The sequence below is a fragment of the Micromesistius poutassou genome (genome assembly GCF_964030765.1).
Source record: "Micromesistius poutassou genome assembly, chromosome: 12".
Classification (NCBI taxonomy): Eukaryota; Metazoa; Chordata; class Actinopteri; order Gadiformes; family Gadidae; genus Micromesistius; species Micromesistius poutassou.
Genome location: NC_140282.1, coordinates 6,841,005 through 6,863,372, shown reverse-complemented (window position 1 = coordinate 6,863,372; position 22,368 = coordinate 6,841,005). Strand labels below are relative to the sequence as shown.

Sequence of the window (22,368 nt, the reverse complement as noted above, 5' to 3'; positions counted from 1 at the left end):
GTTACACACACACACACAGTTCCATCAGCACTTTGGGGACATGGTCCCAGCGCCTACCGTCCATGGGGCTCCTCTTTGGCTGGGGGGAGGGCGACACCGCCGCACCAGAACTGTTCACTCTGAAGTTGGCCGGCAGGGTGTCCGATGCGCCCAGGGACATCCCTCGCATGTCTTTGGGCCGGAACTTCTTCCGCCATGACGGAGCACGGCGGAAGTTCTTATCATCATCCTGGGGGAGGAGGGAGGAGAAGGAGGGGTTGGGGGAGGGAGAAGAAGGAGGGGTTGGGGGAGGGAGGAGAAGGAGGGGTTGGGGGAGGGAGGAGAAGGAGGGGTTGGGGGAGGGAGGAGAAGGAGGGGTTGGGGGAGGGAGGAGAAGGAGGGGTTGGGGGAGGGAGGAGAAGGAGGGGTTGGGGGAGGGAGGAGAAGGAGGGGGTGGGGGAGGGAGAAGGAGGAAATAGGAGAGGTTGCGGTCAAGGAGCACAGAGAGACAAAGCAGACCACAAGACGACCATGATCCTCCATACGTGGATAGCGAGGGTCTAGATGAAAGCATGACCGTGCATGACACCTCTGTGTATGAATGATTGACGCCTCTTAGTGTAAATGATTGGCGCCTCTGAGTGTGAATGATTGACGCCTCTGAGTGTGAATGATTGACGCCTCTTGGTGTGAATGATTGACGCCTCTTAGTGTGAATGATTGACGCCTCTGTGTGTGAATGATTGACGCTTCTTAGTGTAAATGATTGGCGCCTCTGAGTGTGAATGATTGGCACCTCTGAGTGTGAATGATTGGCACCTCTGAGTGTGAATGATTGACGCCTCTGAGTGTGAATGATTGACGCCTCTTAGTGTAAATGATTGACTCCTCTGTGTGAATGTGTGTGTGAGGCTGGTCTGCGGAGGTCAGAGACTGCTATGACTGAGAACCGAACGCTGAGAGTCACCTCCTCCATTCTCCTCTCGGTGCCGATGGCCAGGAGGCTGTTGTACTCCCTCTCCAGGATGGCTCTGGCCTGGAGGGTGGAGGAAGGGTGGAGAACAGTCAGAGCAGCTTCACCCGTAAGATCACTAACACCATTAATCTATCTTGTAATCAATAGCAGACGACCCAATCCATGCACGGAGAGACGACTCAGACTGAAGCGCGCCCCGCTGTCTCACTCCACAAACATTCCAGGCTGCTTTTCACATCCTGCTCCGTGAGGAGATCCTTATCCCCGGGACCGCCCACTTCTAAAGCCATCGCCATGTCGCATGATAAAGCTCAATCTAAAGTGGTTTGTTTTCTCTGAAGTTATACCATACACATTTAAAGACAAAACAGTTCTAAACAGTTGAGTTCTCAGCAAACAGGAAACCTTTTGTGGGCTTGTTCTGTCAACCCAAAACTGTTAACATGACAAAGTGCTAAAAACTGTTAACATGACAAAGTTGTGACGGACTGTATTTCAACAAAGCCCACTGGTATGTCAGATGCAAAGAGGTACAGACAGCTGCGTGTGTGCATGCATGTGTGCGTGCGTGTGCGTGTGTACAGCGTGTGCGTGTGTGCGTGCGTGTGTACAGCGTGTGCGTGTACGTGTGTGCGTGTGTGCACCTGTGTGTTCTGCGTGGGGATCTGCAGCAGCAGGGCCAGTGTGTTGTGGTCGAAGGCCTCGTCCAGCGCCAGCAGGGCGCCGTGGACTCCGTTCTCGTACAGGCTGCTGCTGTACTCCTTCAGACCGATGGCCGCCACCCAGCTGATGACGCGCTCGTTACTCCACACCAGCACGTCTACACAGGAGGGGTCTTTAGTGGTTAGGGCTAGGTTAGTCTAACCCTTGGTCTTTGGGGGGGTTGGCCATGAGACAGGGTTAGACGGGGAGGGGGAAACTCGGGAGGTGAAACGTACCGCTGGACTCCAGCTGGGCCTCCTCCCTCCTCCTCTCCAGCTCCATGCGGTCGTAGTTCAGCCTCCTCAGAGACATCACCCCACACTGGAAACTGTTTCTGTTACAGGGCAGGAGGACATTCGCTGAGCGCTCAGACCAGAGACCAGCAGACCAGCAGACCAGAGACCTCAGACCAGCAGACCAGAGACCAGAGACCTCAGACCAGCAGACCTCAGACCTCAGACCTCAGACCTCAGACCAGCAGACCAGAGACCAGAGACCAGAGACCAGCAGACCAGAGACCAGAGACCTCAGACCAGCAGACCTCAGACCTCAGACCTCAGACCAGCAGACCAGAGACCAGAGACCAGAGACCAGCAGACCTCAGACCAGAGACCAGAGACCTCAGACCAGCAGACCTCAGACCTCAGACCAGAGACCAGCAGACCTCAGACCACAGACCAGAGACCTCAGACCAGCAGACCTCAGACCTCAGACCTCAGACCAGCAGACCTCAGACCAGAGACCAGCAGACCTCAGACCAGAGACCAGCAGACCTCAGACCAGAGACCAGCAGACCTCAGACCAGCAGACCAGAGACCAGAGACCTCAGACCAGCAGACCAGAGACCAGAGACCAGCAGACCTCAGACCTCAGACCAGAGACCAGAGACCAGAGACCAGCAGACCTCAGACCTCAGACCTCAGACCAGCAGACCAGAGACCAGAGACCTCAGACCAGCAGACCAGAGACCAGCAGACCTCAGACCTCAGACCTCAGACCAGAGACCAGAGACCAGCAGACCTCAGACCTCAGACCAGCAGACCTCAGACCTCAGACCTCAGACCAGCAGACCAGAGACCAGAGACCTCAGACCAGCAGACCAGAGACCAGAGACCAGCAGACCTCAGACCTCAGACCTCAGACCAGAGACCAGAGACCAGAGACCAGCAGACCTCAGACCTCAGACCAGCAGACCTCAGACCAGAGACCAGAGACCTCAGATGTCTGAGGGGAGACAGCGTAGCCCGGGCCGGAACCAACAAAATAAAGGGCGGGGCTATGTAACATGTCCAGTTTTATAACAGATATTCGACTAATTCTGAAGGTTTGTCAGAAGAGGTTTTGCAGACTCGCTGTCCAGACATTTGGTTTTTCACAGGCTACGAGAAAAGATGAATGTTGCTGTGTTAGCCGTCAGCCAATCAGTCGCGAGTAAAAGAAGGTGAAACAGCGTTCAGCCAGACTTCAGCTGGTCTGGTCAGCTTCAGATTATACAGTCTGGTCTGTGAGAGTAGCGCGGCCAAGCCTGAAGCAAGCAGACCGGCTTATCCTATAGGCCATCCATACACCTTGGTTTGTTACCAGCCAATAGCACGACCTGTTACCTGTGGAAGCTGTCCACCATCTTGAGCTGCCCCCTCAGGTCCTTCTTGGTGAGGTGGTCCAGCATGCGGGCGTCCACCAGGGACTCCATGAAGTAGGAGCGGTACTGCGGCAGCCCCAGGCTGGGCAGCCACTCGTTACCGATCCACTCGTGGTTCATGTCCCCGTAGGCCAGCGTCTGTCACAGAGGGTCAAGGTTAGGGGTGACCCTAACCCTGACCCTCCAGGCTCCAGGGGGTCAGGGTTAGGGTAAGGGTCAGCAAGGTACTGTCTGATGTCAGTTAATGCAATATGGTATGTTATAATATTTATACTTCAACACTTGGATTCCAAACAACAGTATTCTTTGGACCGGTGGATCGGGAGCGAGACTTTCATGATAACTGAGTGAGCGGTCGGCGATCAGAGAGGTAGGGTTAAGGGTTAAGGGTTAAGGGTCAGGTAATCAAGTGCCAACCTGGGCCCAGCTGCCCTCGTCATCCTCCTGGTGTTAGCATGTGTAGCGTGGTGAGAACAAGAGAACAGGTGGGTTAGTACGGCAGTAGAGGCTTCACATGCAGGTCTGATAAAACCACCCGTCACCAGGACACACACATATATATATATATATATATATATATATCCATGTTGACTACTTGGTACTAAATGATCTGATCAATAGCATCCTGTACAATAGAAGCAAAACCAAAATAATATGAATTGATTTGTCCAGTTCTCAAAACACACAACCACACAGAGACACAACCAGAGCGCTATGAGGGAAGGCAGACGTCTAGAGGAAGGCCTCACTAACACCACACAGAGACACAACCAGAGCGCTATGAGGGAAGGCAGACGTCTAGAGGAAGGCCTCACTAACACCAGCTAGAAGCACACGGCTCTCGTTCCAAGTCGCATGGTGAGGCTCCAGTCACTCCTGTGCCCATCTTCTTATTCATGCGTTGTCATGCACTGGTTTACATTAGGGGTGTAAATATTAATCAATTTGTATCGATTAATCGACTTTACAGCTGACGATTCGATGCATCGATTCGTCTGCGAGAGTATCGATTATTAAATACATACATATATTTTTTTTTTTACAGTGAATAGGCTAATTGCCATAATAGACCGGCACATTAAGCACTAAAAAACGTATAGAATACTGTTTCTGTATTCTCAATAAGAGGCAATTTTTTATTTATTTATTTGATAAATATTATATTAGATATAATATAAAACATATTGAATTGTATCGAATCATATCGTGGGGAATTCTGAAGTATCGAAAATAATCGAATCGTTGGCTTAGGTAATCGATATATCGAATCGTCATGACGGCTCAGATTTACACCCCTAGTTTACATGCACTGGTTTACATGCACATGTTTGAGGTATGGCAGCCGGCTGAGACTCAACGATGACTTGGAACGCAGCCCTAGGTCACATGACACCGCGGTGGACTAACCGTAGGGGGCGTGGCCGCCAAACTCTCCATCTCCTCATGAGTCACCCACACGTTACCCGTGGACTGATGGTGACCCAACCCGACCAATCACAAGTGAGGTGTGATATGCAGGCGTGACAAAAGACAGAAGACAACGAGGGAGAGGAAGACCAAGACGCAGTGGTTCAATTAGAAGTTAGTTCAATGTAGCAAACGGTACACAGTATTCAGAAAGGAAACGTTCCAGCATCATGCCGCGACAGCGAGGGTTAAGAGTTCAGCAGCCAGGGCCAATGAGAACAGAAGTGAGTCAGAAGAACCAATCGGAAATCACTGCACTTAATCTGTGTCTTTGAGAGCGGCGTGATAGGGGGGTGTGTGTACCGTTCTGGAGGTGGGCGGGGCCGAGGGGCTGGTGAGGGACATGATCTCCTGGATGGCGAGGCGGAGCTTCAGCCGGTGCAGGGGGTTGCTGATCCCGATCTCTCTCTGGATCTCCGTGTCCGACAGCGCCGACATGATGGCGCCGCTCTTCACATTGGCTCGGCAGGCTGCCACGTACCAGGCGGGCATACCCACCCACAGCTGGGAGGGGGGAGGAGCAGAGAGGAGGGGGGAGGAGCAGAGGGGAGGGGGAGAGAGGAGGAGCAGAGGGGAGGCGGAGAGAGGAGGGGGAGGGGGAGGGTAAAGACAGAAGGAGAGGAGAAAGCATGATGGAAAAGTAGAGTAAGAGTGAAACGGCAGATTAGAAATCATGGGAAAGAGTCTGAGAAGCGTGTAATGGAGCAGGGAGGCCAGATGAGTGCGTTGTCTTACCTCCAGCCAGACCACCACGGTGGGCCCGTCCCACTGGGCGAACGGGAGGCCCTGCCGCCGCGCCTCCTCCAGGAGCTCATGTCTGAGACAAACACACAGCGGCCGTCAGTGCACACGCACACACACACACACACACACACACACACACACACTGATACATGCATACTGAGAGAAGAGAGCAAACCATGGAAAAAATAGAAATCCAGAGAACAGAAAAGCCATAAAGGGCCAAACCCCAAGTCAGACAGAATGTTCTGGGTTAGAAACATTAAAATAGACCTCATCAAACCAATGCCCCGAAGTCTTTGGAAACTAAACTATAATAGGTGGTGGTGTTCGCCAAACAATGGGGATCCCCTTATGAGAACCACTGGATCAGTAGGGCAGAGGTCATGCAGATGAACTACCAGCTGGGTGCATTCCCTTCATGCATGTCATCAATGCTAACGTGCTTCATTATCAAGGGCCTGCATTAAGTTCTTAACCTCCACACAGCTGGGAGCTCTAAAGTGCAGAGTCTATGTGGCCCGAGGATGGCCATATGTCCGGTATTTTCCATACAGAGGTCTGATGTGACATCGCCCAGGACATTATAACGACCAACCACAAGGGACAACGTCCATTAACCCAAACGGATAAATAAATATATACCCACAAAACACCATATATTTCAATTCAATTACATTTTATTTGTATAGTCCTTAATCACCATTACAGTCTCAAAGGGCTTAACAGGCCAAATATTTAGACACTTATGATATATCAGGTATATTAAGCAACAATGGTAGATTTCATACCACAGTGCACCAAGTCGCTTTAGCACAGCACTTTAAGTTTCTTCATTCTTTCATGCGCTTATTTCCCCCCCAAACCACCTAACTTTTCGTTCCAAGAGAGAATAAAAATAAGCAGGTGAGGCACATTCCTGTTATGACGACGGAGGAAAAGGAATCAAGAAGCCATCAGGCAAACCGAGAGAGAGAGGGAGGGAGGGAGGGAGGTATGGCCGCAGGGCAGGGTCAGAGAAGTTACTGGTTAAGGCTAAACGTGGAGCCAAGTGGAGGAAGGTGGCAAAGCAAAGGCAATATGTACCCACTTACCCTGTCTTTGGACTACACATGGGGTGTGAAAGTGGTGACGAGAGAAGAGGGGGAGGTTGGCAAAACAATAACATTAAAAAAGAAAAAAAATGGAGTGAATTGATGTTTAAAAGCCAAATTAATGAATTATACTGAATATAATGAAATCTTAGCAGGAAAGGAGTGCTGTGGAGAAGGCTGGGTGTGACTGGAGGGCAGAGGGTGAGACGTCACTAACGCTGTGAGCCAAGTGATGGAGGGTGAGAGGAGCAGTACAACAGCAATAGCAGCAACAATTGTCATATAGGATCTCCAACCTGAGATCCAAAATCCCCTGTAGTCTCATGTCATAATGCTTCGTATACTCGGTTATGTGAGTGAAACTAATCTGCGTTGTTGTATTGTGTATATATCAGGGATGTATCGCTGATCTAGGTTGTTGTAGCGTGTATATATCAGGGATGTATCGCTGATCTATGTTGTTGTAGCGTGTATATATCAGGGATGTATTGCTGATCTACGTTGTTGTAGCGTGTATATATCAGGGATGCACCAATACCACTTTTTCTCAGAAGTAGAAATACTTAGATTTGGGTACATGGCATCTTTGCAATACTGCAATACTTTAATACCATTGTTGTGTATGAGCGTTATAGTGAGCGATGTTGTGTATGAAACACACAGCGTAGCCTGATACTATAGGTGTCCAGGAACCCTTATCTCCATGGGTCCACACACGCCGCGCCTCTGGGACCCTGGGTATATATAGTATTGGAGTGGAATTAAACCAAATTAAAAAAGGCTGTATCGTCACCCACTTCTTCTGCAGCTTGCGGTTCTTCTCTGCCGGGCCCCCCAGGGTGCCCAGGCCAAGGCCGTCTTTGGGCCCACTCTCTGCCTCCGGTGTGCCGGCTGAGGGACACACACACACACACACACACACACACACTCAGAGAAAAGACAACCAAGACGCTGCTAACGATGGCGCAGAGGCAGCGAGCGACCCACGACCCCCTGCCCAGAGACCCCCCCAGCCAGACCCCCGGCCCCCAGCCAGACTCACGACCCCCAGCCAGACCCACGACCCCCAGCCAGCGGCCCACAGACCCCCGACCAGCGGCCCAGAGACCCCCCCAGCCAGACCCCCGACCAGCGGCCCACAGACCCCCAGCCAGACCCCCGGCCAGCGGCCCACAGACCCCCGACCAGCGGCCCACAGACCCCCAGCCAGACCCCCAGCCAGACCCCCGGCCCCCAGCCAGACCCCCGACCAGCGGCCCACAGACCCCCGACCAGCGGCCCACAGACCCCCGACCAGCGGCCCACAGACCCCCGACCAGCGGCCCACAGACCCCCGACCAGCGGCCCACAGACCCCCGACCAGCGGCCCAGAGACCCCCCCAGCCAGACCCCCGACCCCCAGCCAGACCCCCGACCCCCAGCCAGACCCACGACCCCCGGCCAGCGGCCCACAGACCCCCGACCAGCGGCCCACAGACCCCCAGCCAGACCCCCGACCCCCAGCCAGACCCACGACCCCCAGCCAGACCCACGACCCCCGGCCAGCGGCCCACAGACCCCCGACCAGCGGCCCACAGACCCCCGACCAGCGGCCCACAGACCCCCAGCCAGCGGCCCACAGACCCCCGACCAGCGGCTCAGAGACCCCCCCAGCCAGACCCCCGGCCCCCAGCCAGACCCACGACCCCCAGCCAGCGGCCCACAGACCTCCGACCAGCGGCCCACAGACCCCCGACCAGCGGCCCACAGACCCCCGACCAGCGGCCCACAGACCCCCGACCAGCGGCCCACAGACCCCCGACCAGCGGCCCAGAGACCCCCCCAGCCAGACCCCCGACCCCCAGCCAGACCCCCGACCCCCAGCCAGACCCACGACCCCCGGCCAGCGGCCCACAGACCCCCGACCAGCGGCCCACAGACCCCCAGCCAGACCCCCGGCCCCCAGCCAGACCCACGACCCCCAGCCAGCGGCCCACAGACCCCCGACCAGCGGCCCACAGACCCCCGACCAGCGGCCCACAGACCCCCGACCAGCGGCCCACAGACCCCCGACCAGCGGCCCAGAGACCCCCCCAGCCAGACCCCCGACCCCCAGCCAGACCCACGACCCCCAGCCAGACCCACGACCCCCAGCCAGCGGCCCACAGACCCCCGACCAGCGGCCCACAGACCCCCGACCAGCGGCCCACAGACCCCCAGCCAGCGGCCCACAGACCCCCGACCAGCGGCTCAGAGACCCCCCCAGCCAGACCCCCGGCCCCCAGCCAGACCCACGACCCCCAGCCAGCGGCCCACAGACCTCCGACCAGCGGCCCACAGACCCCCGACCAGCGGCCCACAGACCCCCAGCCAGACCCCCAGCCAGACCCCCAGCCAGACCCCCGGCCAGCGGCCCACAGACCCCCGACCAGCGGCCCACAGACCCCCAGCCAGCGGCCCACAGACCCCCGACCAGCGGCCCACAGACCCCCAGCCAGCGGCCCACAGACCCCCCCAGCCAGCGGCCCACAGACCCCCAACCAGCGGCCCAGAGACCCCCCCAGCCAGACCCCCGGCCCCCAGCCAGACCCCCGACCCCCAGCCAGACCCACGACCCCCGGCCAGCGGCCCACAGACCCCCGACCAGCGGCCCACAGACCCCCAGCCAGACCCCCGACCAGCGGCCCACAGACCCCCGACCAGCGGCCCACAGACCCCCGACCAGCGGCCCACAGACCCCCAGCCAGCTGCCCACAGACCCCCGACCAGCGGCCCACAGACCCCCGACCAGCGGCCCACAGACCCCCGACCAGCGGCCCACAGACCCCCGACCAGCGGCCCACAGACCCCCCCAGCCAGACCCCCGGCCCCCAGCCAGACCCACGACCCCCAGCCAGACCCACGACCCCCAGCCAGCGGCCCACAGACCTCCGACCAGCGGCCCACAGACCCCCGACCAGCGGCCCACAGACCCCCGACCAGCGGCCCACAGACCCCCAGCCAGCGGCCCTAGTGCAGAAACAGCGAGCGACCCCCGGGCTGACCTTGGCTTGAGGAGTCTTTTCCAGGAGGGCCAGTCCTCCCCTTCTCCTTCTTCCCAAACAGACGGCCGATGGACGACTTGATGCTCTTCTTCTTGGCCGCTTTGTTGAGGGAGTCCTGACTGCTGTTGCTGCTGCTGGGGTTACTGCCCTGTCCGTCCTGCAGGCCAGCCAGACTGACAGACACAGAGTTAAAACAGGCCAGCCAGACTGACGGACACATATAGAGTTAAAACAGGCCAGCCAGACTGACAGACACAGAGTTAAAACAGGCCAGCCAGACTGACGGACACATATAGAGTTAAAACAGGCCAGCCAGACTGACAGACACATTTAAGCTGCTTTCACATATGGACGAGCATCCGTCTATTCTCCGTAGATTCTACGGACGTATATGTGAATGACATATCCTGACGTTGTTTGCTAATTACCTTATATGTGAATTAGCAGTAGGATGTCGGCATTTCACACCAGTTGAGTGGGCGTGTTGATGACGCTTCGGTCTACGTTTGCATGTCATTGAGTGGCACCCGCACCCTAATCGATAATCAGCCTACTGCCTTTTGTTCGCTGAATGGTTTAAAAAATATTTTTATTATTATGTTACACCTTTCCTGCTGTCGGCTCCCAGACCATAGTTGAGGAGCACAAAAGCGACGTTCCGCTCAGTCGATTCTCTCGGGAATCACTTTGACCGGCAGTGGGTCTGCTTATAGGTTTGAATATGGTCGGAATGAAGCGGCCACCGATTATTGACAGGCTGGGTACTTTATTCTTAGTTTCACTAACTTTACAGTAGGGCCTACACGTTTGCACAGACACAACCAGACTCGTTCATTACTTCACTAAACTGACACACGCTACCGCTCGCTCTCCTCGCTCGTCCACTCACACAATGCCATTCTCGCTCACACACATGCGCTACTCTCGTAACAATTATTATTGACAACAGTTAGCTGAACATTATAGGGTCCCGTCCTTCCACTCCCTGTTTTCTCAGTTAAACACAGAAATCGACATTTGTTTGTTTGTTAGATGTGAAATGACGCCTTTCTTGTTCGTCGTTTCTTCTATTTGTCTGTAACTTATGCTCCAATCTTTCATCGATCGATGCGGATGTTGTGGATGCAACGGAATATATGCATCGCTGCAGCAACATTTAACATGATCACGATGAGTTCTGCCCGTTTTGCCTGCGTGTTGTCTGCGGTCAAACCAAAACAAATCCGATCCCGCCTCTTGCGACCCTACGTCATATGCCGACCCTTGCAAGCCCGCCCCCCTTAAGCAGCCGGAGATTCTACTGACACCGATCTCCGCATATCGGGCATCAAGTGTGAATAAGTGTGAATGACCCTCACGGTCGAACCTCCTGCTCCACAAATGCGGAGAAAAGACGGAGGTCATATGTGAAAGCAGCTATAGAGTTAAAACAGGCCAGCCAGACTGACGGACACATATAGAGTTAAAACAGGCCAGCCAGACTGACGGACACATAGTTAAAACAGGCCCTCGCCATATGTCTCCCTGAGGGTAGAAAGGCTGGTCTTAAGGAGTTTGTAAACTTCTCCCTGAGGGTAGAAGGCTGGTCTTAAGGAGTTTGTAAACGTCTTCCTGAGGGTAGAAGGCTGGTCTTAAGGAGTTTGTAAACGTCTTCCTGAGGGTAGAAGGCTGGTCTTAAGGAGTTTGTAAACGTCTTCCTGAGGGTTAGGGTTATGGGGGAGTTACCCGCGGACGTCCCTGATGTCCTCATGGCTGGCGGTGTGCGCCCCCCTGCTGATGGAGCGCGGCGTGGTGGGGGGCGAGGTCTCACAGCGGATCGGGGCGTGGTCATCCTGCGCCGACTGGACAGCAAAACAACATAGAGACAGAAGGGTGAGTGGACCCCCACTGTGTGTTAGAAGACCAGGAGGGGTCACCAACCAGACCCCCCCCCCACCCCCAAAGAGCAGGTCACCAACCAGACCCCCCCACCCCCGAAGAGCAGGTCACCAACCGGACCCCCCACCCCCGAAGACCAGGATGAGGTCACCAACCGGACCCCCCCACCCCTGAAGACCAGGTCACTAACCGGACCCCCCACCCCCGAAGACCAGGTCACCAACCGGACCTCTTCCCCCACCCCTGAAGACCAGGTCACCAACCGGACCTCTTCCCCCACCCCTGAAGACCAGGTCACCAACCGGACCTCTTCCCCCACCCCTGAAGACCAGGTCACCAACCGGACCTCTTCCCCCACCCCTGAAGACCAGGTCACCAACCGGACCTCTTCCCCCACCCCTGAAGACCAGGTCACCAACCGGACCTCTTCCCCCACCCCTGAAGACCAAGTCACCAACCGGACCTCTTCCCCCACCCCTGAAGACCAGGTCACCAACCGGACCTCTTCCCCCACCCCTGAAGACCAGGTCACCAACCGGACCTCTTCCCCCACCCCTGAAGACCAAGTCACCAACCGGACCTCTTCCCCCACCCCTGAAGACCAGGTCACCAACCGGACCTCTTCCCCCACCCCTGAAGACCAGGTCACCAACCGGACCTCTTCCCCCACCCCTGAAGACCAAGTCACCAACCGGACCTCTTCCCCCACCCCTGAAGACCAAGTCACCAACCGGACCTCTTCCCCCACCCCTGAAGACCAGGTCACCAACCGGACCTCTTCCCCCACCCCTGAAGACCAAGTCACCAACCGGACCTCTTCCCCCACCCCTGAAGACCAGGTCACCAACCGGACCTCTTCCCCCACCCCTGAAGACCAGGTCACCAACCGGACCTCTTCCCCCACCCCTGAAGACCAGGTCACCAACCGGACCTCTTCCCCCACCCCTGAAGACCAAGTCACCAACCGGACCTCTTCCCCCACCCCTGAAGACCAGGTCACCAACCGGACCTCTTCCCCCACCCCTGAAGACCAAGTCACCAACCGGACCTCTTCCCCCACCCCTGAAGACCAAGTCACCAACCGGACCTCTTCCCCCACCCCTGAAGACCAAGTCACCAACCGGACCTCTTCCCCCACCCCTGAAGACCAGGTCACCAACCGGACCTCTTCCCCCACCCCTGAAGACCAGGTCACCAACCGGACCTCTTCCCCCGCCCCTGAAGACCAAGTCACCAACCGGACCTCTTCCCCCACCCCTGAAGACCAAGTCACCAACCGGACCTCTTCCCCCACCCCTGAAGACCAGGTCACCAACCGGACCTCTTCCCCCACCCCTGAAGACCAGGTCACCAACCGGACCTCTTCCCCCACCCCTGAAGACCAGGTCACCAACCGGACCAGATGAAAGTAAAAAAGATTGAGATTGAGATCTAGTTAACTGTCATAATGGTTTCTGAACTAGTTATATTAATATAAAGATACAACAGTTCTGAACTCTAAAATGCTGTCATGCTAGAACTCTAAAAGACTCAGCTGAGGGTTGGATGTTCTGATGCTGTGGAGATGATGAGGATGGAGAAAGACAAGGCTGAACAGCAATCACATGATGGGGACACATGATGGAGGGTTGAATGATGGAGGGGTTGGATGATGGAGGGTTGAATGATGGAGGGGTTGGCTGATGGAGGGGTTGGATGATGAAGGGGTTGGATGATGGAGGGGTTGGATGATGGAGGGGTTGGATGATGGAGGGGTTGGATGATGGAGGGGTTGGATGATGGAGGGGTTGGATGATGGAGGGGTTGGATGATGGTCTGGAGGGGGACTCGGTGCAGAGGGGTACAGCAGCAGTAAAGCAGAGTCTAGTTTACCTTCCTGCGGTGCTTGCGCAGGTCGCTAGGCTGAGCGCGGCAGAAAGGGAGAGAAGAAAAGAGTTAGTGGACGCAAAACCTAGAGGACCCACACCATGCCAGAGGAACACACACACACACACACACACACACACACACACACACACACACACACACACACACACACACACACACACACACACACACACACACACACACACACACACACACACACACACACACACACACACACACAGATCTGAAAGTGAAACGGCAGCAGAGATGTGTTGTTGAACAGCACATCTCTGTGGGGAAGAAGACAAACGGCAAACGGGGGGGGGGGGGGGGGGGCTGGGTGCAAAAATAATAACAAATAATACAAATAAACAAGAAACTAAAATGTGTTCAGGGGCTGCTAACCAAGGGTAACCTTGTTTAGTTAAATGTGTTTCAAGCCATTTTGGCATCAACCGGAAGAAGGTTGCTAGGTGGTGATCCACTGGTCAGGGTTAAGGTAGTGATCCACTGGTCAGGGTTAAGGTGGTGATCCACTGGTCAGGGTTAAGGTGGTGATCCACTGGTCAGGGTTAAGGTGGTGATCCACTGGTCAGGGTTAAGGTGGTGATCCACTGGTCAGGGTTAAGACAGCACCTCTATATACTGTATCCTCTACTGTAACATACTGTAACTCATCTAGAGACTCTGGAAGACAGCCTGACTGCACCCATCTCTCCCCCCCAGCCAGGGAGAAGAGGGAGGAGGTGGAGGGGGAGACGAGGGGTACCTGGAAGAGGTAGGGTGCATAGCTATAGAGGTGTTGGGGGTCTCGGAAGCTAGCAGCACCATAGGGCAGGTAAGTTACGGTCTGCTGAGAGAGGGAGGGCTGGATGATGCAGGGATTATAGCTAGCACTCCGCATTCAGATCATTAGTATGGCATACACATTGGAGATGTGAAACCTAATTCTGTGTAACGCACAAACATCAGATCTTTACTTCAAACAGACGACAAAGCATGACATTGCGGATGCAGTGTTGAACACTAGTGAATGATGCTGTCATGGGGCTGTTCTGTACCCTAGTGAACGATGAAGTCATGTTAAGATGTTTAATAATCAATCGTTATTTTTATTTTATATTTTTGTTTCTTTATTGATATTTGATGAGCTTAGTGAGCGAGTGCATAGAAGTCTCATTCGTTTTAGATTTGTCTTCTCATAGAGGGGGAGGGCAGGGGGGGCTCATCGCATGCATTATATCAAGATAGATCGATATTTAATATATTATAGGGTTATTGCCAGGGTATTATGTATATGCATAGCCTTATTTTTCCATATGCATAATGGCACTTGATATTGATTGTTGATAACCTGTTTCAAACAAAGATTTTTTTCAGACAGGATATGGCCTAAGTTCTGCTTATCTCCTCTTTTCACGTAATAAATGTGATTGAATCTCCTTTACGGCCTTTTTTTTTGTGGTGGTCATGGTGTATATTATGTATGTTATAGAGTTAATATGATATATTATATAATAGGGTTCTTACCAGGGTCATGGTGTATAGTATGTATGTTATAGAGTTGATATGATATATTATATAATAGGGTTAGTGTTAGGGTTCTTACCAGGGTCATGACCCCCATGCGGTCCATCTCTCGGTTGGGGCTGCGGGGGACCCTGCGGGGGGTAGAGTGTCCGGAGCCGGGCGGGGACCCCCCCACTGAGGACCCCCCACCGTGGGAGGGGGGGAGGGAGCTCATGGAGCGGAAGCGGCCCCCCAGACCGTCTCCCCCCACCCGGCACTCTATCTCCTCCGCCCGGAGGGAGGTGTTCTCCTTCTCCTCCTGGATCATCCTGAGGGTGGAGACAAGAGGGTGGTGTAGAGGAGACTGACCTGGAGGGTGGTGGTACGAGGAGCGATCAGCACCATCAGGTATACCCACACATCTACACCATCAGGTACACCTACACATCTACACCATCAGGTACACCTACACATCTACACCATCAGGTACACCTACACATCTACACCATCAGGTATACCAACACATCTACACCATCAGGTATACCCACATCGACACCATCAGGTATACCCACACATCGACACCATCAGGTATACCCACACATCTACACCATCAGGTACACCTACACATCTACACCATCAGGTATACCCACACATCTACACCATCAGGTATACCCACACATCTACACCATCAGGTATACAAACACATCTACACCATCAGATATACAAACACATCTACACCATCAGGTATACCCACACATCTACACCATCAGGTATACAAACACATCTACACCATCACTCTACAGGGTCTAGAGGACATGAGACCCACTCTGCAGGGTCTAGAGCCCCTCTACCAAGCCCTTCTACAGGGTCTAGAGCCACTCTACAGGGTCTAGAGCCACTCTACAGGGTCTAGACCCACTCCACAGGGTCTAGACCCCCTGTACAGGGTCTAGAGCCACTCTACAGGGTCTAGAGCTTACCAAGCCCCTCTACAGGGGATTGGTTTTGGGTTAGATGGTTTAGATAATGCATCAGGTTCCTCGTACAACAACACCATACGTTGGATCTCTTTCAAATCCAAGAAACATTGGGATGGTTACTTAAGGATACGCCCACCAAATCGCTATTCCAAATGAATAGGGACCTTGTGTATCGGAATCTATGCTCTAAACGGGTGGCACTGTCCAGTCCTTTTAGCGAGCAGCCTGCAGAGTTCCTGATCCGTACCTGATCTCGTTGTTGATGGCGTCCAGCTGCTCCTGCAGCATCAGGGCCAGGGTCTGGGCGTCCGCCTGGCCCCCCGGGGACAGCAGGTCCACAGAGCTGAACATGGTCTCGCGGTCCTCCTCCAGGTCCGAGGCCTCCATGTCGCTCTCGAAGGCCTGGGCCACATTGGCCAGCACATTGGCCTGCTGCACGCGCTCCCACTCCTGCTCGTTCAGAGTCTGGACCTGGAGGGCATGGAGTCGGACCGGGGGAGGAGGGGGGAGGAGGAGCGGAGGAGGGGAGGAGGGGCGAGAGGAGGAGGGGGGAGGAAGCGGAGCGGGAGAGGCAGGGCGAGAGAAGGAGGGGAGGAGGAGGAGGGCGTGGAGCCGGACCGAGGGGAGAGAGGAGGAGGGGAGCCGGGAGAAGATATGCGATGCAGCAACAAGATAAGAGGCCGAGAAGCCGAGAGGCAGAGAGGCCGGGAAAGGGAGGAAATGGTTGAAGAAGGGACAGAAAGAGAGAAGGTGGAGAATGTTCAGCTCACACAAGAAGACCAGAGCAAATGAATGGCTATGCATGGATAGACTTTCTACACTGAAATGCTTTAGAATAAGCAACTAAGGAACAGTCTCAGTCATTGCACTGACTTACATGTCGCTGATGTCCAGAGCAGAGGCAAATAGAGAGAGATAAAGAGACAGAGACAATCAGCAGACAGAACCCAAACATTAGCGCCAAGGCAAAAGAATGTCGCCGTTGGAAACATTGCACTTCAAATCAATAGCCCCTAACCCTCATTCAAGTTTCATATTCAGAATAATGTCTGCACTTTTTTTAGGCCTATAACAATAACTCACCACATAACGTTTTCTCTCTCTAAATTTGGTCTGGTCAAAGCGGCTTGTTGGGCACCCAAACTTCGCTTAAGTGCGTTTATTTTGTCCTTGCGTAACTGCCCCTGCGATTCACTTAGCCTAGCATGTTTAGCACTGTAATGACGTTCCAGGTTGGTCTTTTTCATTATAGGGAGCGATTCTCCACACACAAGGCAAACTGGCCTGCCCTTTACTTCAACAAAGAAGTAATCAACAATCATTTTTTCTTAGAAAACACAACATTCATTATCAACCTTTCATTTCTTGGCGGATGCCATGCTAGCCGTCAATGGTTAGATTTAGAAACGACACTGGGACTTGTTTAGGCTACCCCAACGTGACCCTCAACATTCCAAAGTAAACAAAAAGGAAATTAACCTTTCTCCTTAATTAATTTTGTTCAAAAGTTGTCACTTATGCGTGTATAACTATATTGTAGGCTAGGCTATATGCTTTGTTAACATTTTATTTAATTTTAAAAAAGAAAAAAATATATATATATATTTTGGCCTTGCCTCAGCGGGCCGGATGAAAGGCTTTGGCGAGCCGTATCTGGCCAGCGGGCCGTACGTTCCCCACCCCATCTAACAGGACTCATCAGGGACTGGTCTCTCTAACAGGACTCATCAGGGTCTGGTCTCACCAGGGTATGGTCTCTCTAACAGGACTCATCAGGGTATGGTCTCTCTAACAGGACTCATCAGGGTATGGTCTCTCTAACAGAACTCATCAGGGTATGGTCTCTCTAATAGAACTCATGAGTTAGGTCCACATGTGTGTAACAATCCTGCCACTTTGACGTCGTCACCTATAGCATTTCCATCTATCTTTTAAGTGGAGTTCATTGAGATATCTTACCTTAGATGGCTCATCTCTGAGTGCCGCCACCCGCCCCTTCTGGGGTCTTCTCAGTACCAGGGCTCCACCGTAGTGGTCCGAGTTACTGTCAATCATGGAGGAGGCGGACACTGGGTACCTAAAGTCTGGGGTGCTTGAGAGGAGAGATCGTCTAGAGAGATTCACAAAAGAAAGACACGAGTGAGATATAGTAACAAGGCCAGAGGTAGGCTGGGCTGCGGTTGGGCTCCTTACCCGTGTAACAACGAGTTACTCCTGCTTCTGCCCTGCTCGCTCTCTGCTCTCATCGTCTCCATCTCAATCAGGAGCTGCTCCTGCAGGGGGGGGGGGGGGGGGGGTCAGATACAGATACATGGCCCGTCCTCCAACACTGGCCTCTGAGGACCACCGTGGTCTAAGAACATCTGCACTGGCCTCTGAGGACCACCGTGGTCTAAGAACATCTGCACTGGCCTCTGCACAACTGTGTTAGCGATGAGAACAGTGATTACCTTTTCATGGTGGGACTCCTCGATCAGCTTCTTGGTGTGGTCCAGCTCCCTTATCAAGGAATTCTGTCATACATAGAAAGAGCTTAGCTGAGCCGTTCGGGCTGATGTATGGAACTAACATGATGAGCACATTATTATTTAGGGAGAGCACAGTGAGCTTCATTCTCCCCTACCTTGTCCTCCAGGGCAGACATCCTCTCCTTGAGGTGAAGCTGCAGCCTCTCATTGGATTCAGACAGGAGCTTATCCACCGTCTCAGACAACCGCTTGTTGTGTTCTTCGTTCATCTTCTCTCGTTGCCGTGCCTACATAGATGGAAAATATTTACATAACAGCCTGGGCTGTGTTTAAGTATAAAGGGACTAAGAGAACTCAGCTGATATAGTTCTTATATCAGCTGGTCTGTACAGCATTATGGTTTAGAACTAGATCAGCTGGTCTGTACAGCCTTATGGTTTAGAACTAGATCAGCTGGTGTGTACAGCCTTATGGTTTAGAACTAGATCAGCTGGTGTGTACAGCCTTATGGTTTAGAACTAGATCAGCTGGTGTGTACAGCCTTATGGTTTAGAACTAGATCAGCTGGTGTGTACAGCCTTATGGTTTAGAACTAGATCAGCTGGTGTGTACAGCCTTATGGTTTAGAACTAGATCAGCTGGTGTGTACAGCCTTATGGTTTAGAACTAGATCAGCTGGTGTGTACAGCCTTATGGTTTAGAACTAGATCAGCTGGTGTGTCCAGTGCATTATGGTTTAGAACTAGATCAGCTGGTCTGTACAGGGCATTCTGGTTTTCCCACCCTGATGAGTTCCTGGTGCTTCTCCTCCAACTGGGCCTCCATCTGCCTCAGCCTCTCCTCCACGTTGCCATGGCGCTCCTCTGCCTGGAGGGGTCAAGGTCACAGGTCAATCCGAACGGTTGGCTCAACATCATATTATTATTTTCACAGGGCACTCAAGGTCCACCGCAGACTGCAGCAGAAGGAGGGAGCTAATGTCATTCAAAAGGATGGGGAGGATTCCCCAAGCGACCCATCCCCTTCTGCAGCTCATCTACACCAGGCTACACCAGAAATGCACACACAAAAGACAATGCAGTGAACCAACTTTTAAATTTATTTGGGGGGGGTAAATAACAGTTAGGGTTAGGGCTAGTTAGGGTTAGTTAGGCTGCTGACTAGCCTGGAAGGGAAGAAGTGATGAAAAGAGTCTTCACTTAGACAGTGTCGCTTTTAATACCTGAACCTGAGCGTTTTGGGTTTGTGAAAAGGGTTGGACGTTGGTTTGAGTCTGGGCGGTTTGTAGGCCCCTTAAATGCTAGTCGCACTGCAGATAGAACCAGTTCAAGAATCCTTGAACCAGCATGTTAAAGGAGGTCACTTCCTGGACCGTTAAAAGAGGTGATGCTCTGTGGTCCTATAGGGTTAGAGAGGTGTGGTGATGCTCTCTGTGGGTGAGGGATAGGGTTGTGTCCCGGTACCTTGGTGAGGGCGGCCACTCGCTGGGCCAGCTCCGCCTCCACCTCGGGAAGAGTCTCTGCCTTGCGGATGGTCTGCTGCAGCTTCTGCTCAGCCAGCTCCAGCTTCTCCTGGACGTGCCGGTTCCTCTCCTCCATCTGCAACAGACAGAACAGAGCGTTTCTACTCACTTCACGACACACTTCAGGAAGTGGTCTGCCTGACGATGGAAGTGACTGTCCTGCGTTGATGACGCTACACTTTAGCAAACTGGAATAAATATTTTATAGACCCACACATTGGATAGAATACGTCCTGCTACTTGGTCATATTCTCAATTATACTAGATATAATAGCAATAGTTTCTTGGTGGTTAGCTGTTCATTTCACATGGGATGTGTGTCTACAGCAGAGAGCGAGAGAGAGACAGAGAGAAAAGGGGGAGGAAGAGGAAGCATTAACGATTATTAAAAAGAAAAGAAAGAACACCCACACAAGACATCTCCATCTCACTGAACAAATGTAAAGAGAATGGTCAATCGCCCTGTGGCTGCCCATTCACTGCTCCACAGCTCCATGTGGGGACACAGCAGGGATTCATAAGTGGGGAGGGGGTGGGGAAGATGCTGAGGAGGCCAAGTAAGCAGGAATATATATGAACAGACACCCATGTGTTCCACACAGAGCCCAGATACACGGTTGTGTTTCAGTAGAATAGATCCATGTGGGCGGGATGCGCTACCTGTCTGAAGAGGGAGTCCTTGTTGGCCACCTCATTCTCCAGCTTGTCATTGAGGTCGTGAACAGACGTGGCCTCTCTTTGGGCAGCCAGGTAGCGCTTCTCCAGCGTGGTGATCCTCTCTTCCATGTCCTCCTTCTGGGCCATCGACTGCACAAACAATCACAAAGGTCTCATCTCTACCTTCAGTTACCACCCACTTGGGGGCCTTGCGTATACACAGTAGTTTACCGGTCATCAGTTAGTTAGAGAGGAATGATTGTCCGAACTTGGACAAACTGGCTGCCAAGTGATCCACTTGTGATCCACTTCAACCAGTTTGTACTCTAACACTTATTTCCTTGGACCTTACTCTATTCAGAATAGAGGAAGCCAAATATCGGTACACATTACACATTCTTTGAAATTAAAAGACTTACGGGGCATGCGTTATACACAACATATATGAAGCCCATGTAAGATAACGGTTATATACAACATGTATCCTTGTCAGATAACGGTTATATACAACATGTATGAAGCCCATGTCAGATAAAGGTAATGTATATATAGGGTTGGGTACCGAGAAGTGAGTGGTACCGGGGGCAACATGGTCGGTTCTACCCGGACCGAATGACATTTCTTTCGGTGCCTCGTTTCGGTGCCGCAACAATCCTCTCGCCCTCTTGTGGTCGGAAAAAATGCAGAGCACTTTCCTCTCCTGCTGCCCAGCTGCAGCCATCATAAAACGCTCTAAAATATGGCTTTACTTTACTAAAACAAAAAATGAGCAGCACATGCAAGTGCAATACAACTATTTTGTGTAAGGGGGGAAATACCTCCAATTTGATGAAACACTTAGTGTTTGGAATAACGCTGTTTAAAATAACGGCGTTAGGTAACGCCGTTATTTTTTCAGCAACGGGGTAATCAAACTAATGACTGTTTCCGTCGTTACAACGCCGTTATCGTTACTGAACGTTAAATGCGGTGCGTTACTATGAATTGATTGAATAAACTGTGCAATCCGAACGCACCCCTGGCTCCACACACAAACTGCTAGGAGACCAGGTGGGTTAACAAGATAAGCGATTATGATTGGCTAAGGCAGAGTCATGTTTCATGGTAGCCAATCGGAGCCAGTGTTTTTACACACAAGCCAGGCCACGCACAGTAGCGCACCACACACACCAAACAGAATCGAAGAAGCAGCAGAGACGGCGAGTCCGGAGCAATCCGATGAAAAGTTGGCATTTTCAAGGTGGAGATATAAGCACTACTTCAAATTCATTGACATATAGCAACATTATTATTATTTTTTTTTACAGTAACGCAAATAGTTACCTTTTCAAAGTATTTTCAAAGAATCAGTGTTGGCATGACATTTCTATAAAAAAATGAGTAATAAGTATCGATTTCGGAACCGTTTACGAACCGGCATCGGTTTACAGGAATCGAAATAGAACTGGAATCGAAATATTTCTAACGATACCCAACCCTATGTATATATATAAAAACTGTACTCTCCATTACCTCTCTCAAGTCTCTCTGCAGCCGTGTGTTCATGTCCTCAGACTTGATGAGGTCCTTGCGGGCCGTGTCCAGGTCCTCCTCCAGCTCGCTGATGCGTGAAGACATGGCCGCCATGCGCTCCTTCATCTGGCCCAGGTCAGAGGTCTGCCGCTCCACCACCTCCTGCAGCTCCACTACCCGTCCAGCCCCTGAACCACAGTCGTCCTCGTGACCCAGGGAGACGTCAGAGGAGCGCTGGAGAAGGGGGGGGTCAATGCAGACCTAATTAGGAGGGAGATCGAGCAGCTGCAGAGTTGGTGTAGTAGGTACAATCTGGAGCTTAATGCTCTGAAGACAGTGGAAATGGTGGTGG

At 52.8% G+C, this 22,368-nt stretch overlaps 1 protein-coding gene across 9 annotated transcripts in view; it reads right to left on the bottom strand.

Moving 5' to 3' along the window:
• ppfia1 (PTPRF interacting protein alpha 1) overlaps positions 1 to 22,368 on the bottom strand; it is a 42,032-nt gene that overhangs the window by 2,381 nt on the left and 17,283 nt on the right. For 2 of the 9 annotated variants that reach the window (XM_084476552.1, XM_084476551.1), the window contains exons 7-28: positions 22,017 to 22,277; positions 20,508 to 20,654; positions 19,789 to 19,923; positions 19,109 to 19,192; positions 18,481 to 18,612; positions 18,308 to 18,370; positions 18,051 to 18,130; positions 17,817 to 17,967; positions 16,105 to 16,328; positions 14,978 to 15,206; positions 13,375 to 13,404; positions 11,350 to 11,465; positions 9,625 to 9,797; positions 7,399 to 7,492; positions 5,502 to 5,583; positions 5,070 to 5,270; positions 4,707 to 4,769; positions 3,262 to 3,437; positions 1,894 to 1,991; positions 1,600 to 1,790; positions 947 to 1,015; positions 58 to 229 (exon numbers count right to left, since the gene is read on the bottom strand). In XM_084476552.1, coding sequence (XP_084332678.1) covers positions 58 to 229; positions 947 to 1,015; positions 1,600 to 1,790; positions 1,894 to 1,991; positions 3,262 to 3,437; positions 4,707 to 4,769; positions 5,070 to 5,270; positions 5,502 to 5,583; positions 7,399 to 7,492; positions 9,625 to 9,797; positions 11,350 to 11,465; positions 13,375 to 13,404; positions 14,978 to 15,206; positions 16,105 to 16,328; positions 17,817 to 17,967; positions 18,051 to 18,130; positions 18,308 to 18,370; positions 18,481 to 18,612; positions 19,109 to 19,192; positions 19,789 to 19,923; positions 20,508 to 20,654; positions 22,017 to 22,277 — 2,971 coding nt within the window. The remainder of the gene's footprint in view (positions 1 to 57; positions 230 to 946; positions 1,016 to 1,599; positions 1,791 to 1,893; positions 1,992 to 3,261; positions 3,438 to 4,706; positions 4,770 to 5,069; positions 5,271 to 5,501; positions 5,584 to 7,398; positions 7,493 to 9,624; positions 9,798 to 11,349; positions 11,466 to 13,374; positions 13,405 to 14,977; positions 15,207 to 16,104; positions 16,329 to 17,816; positions 17,968 to 18,050; positions 18,131 to 18,307; positions 18,371 to 18,480; positions 18,613 to 19,108; positions 19,193 to 19,788; positions 19,924 to 20,507; positions 20,655 to 22,016; positions 22,278 to 22,368) is intronic. The other 7 variants (XM_084476553.1, XM_084476554.1, XM_084476558.1 and 4 more) reach the window with 7 other exon arrangements.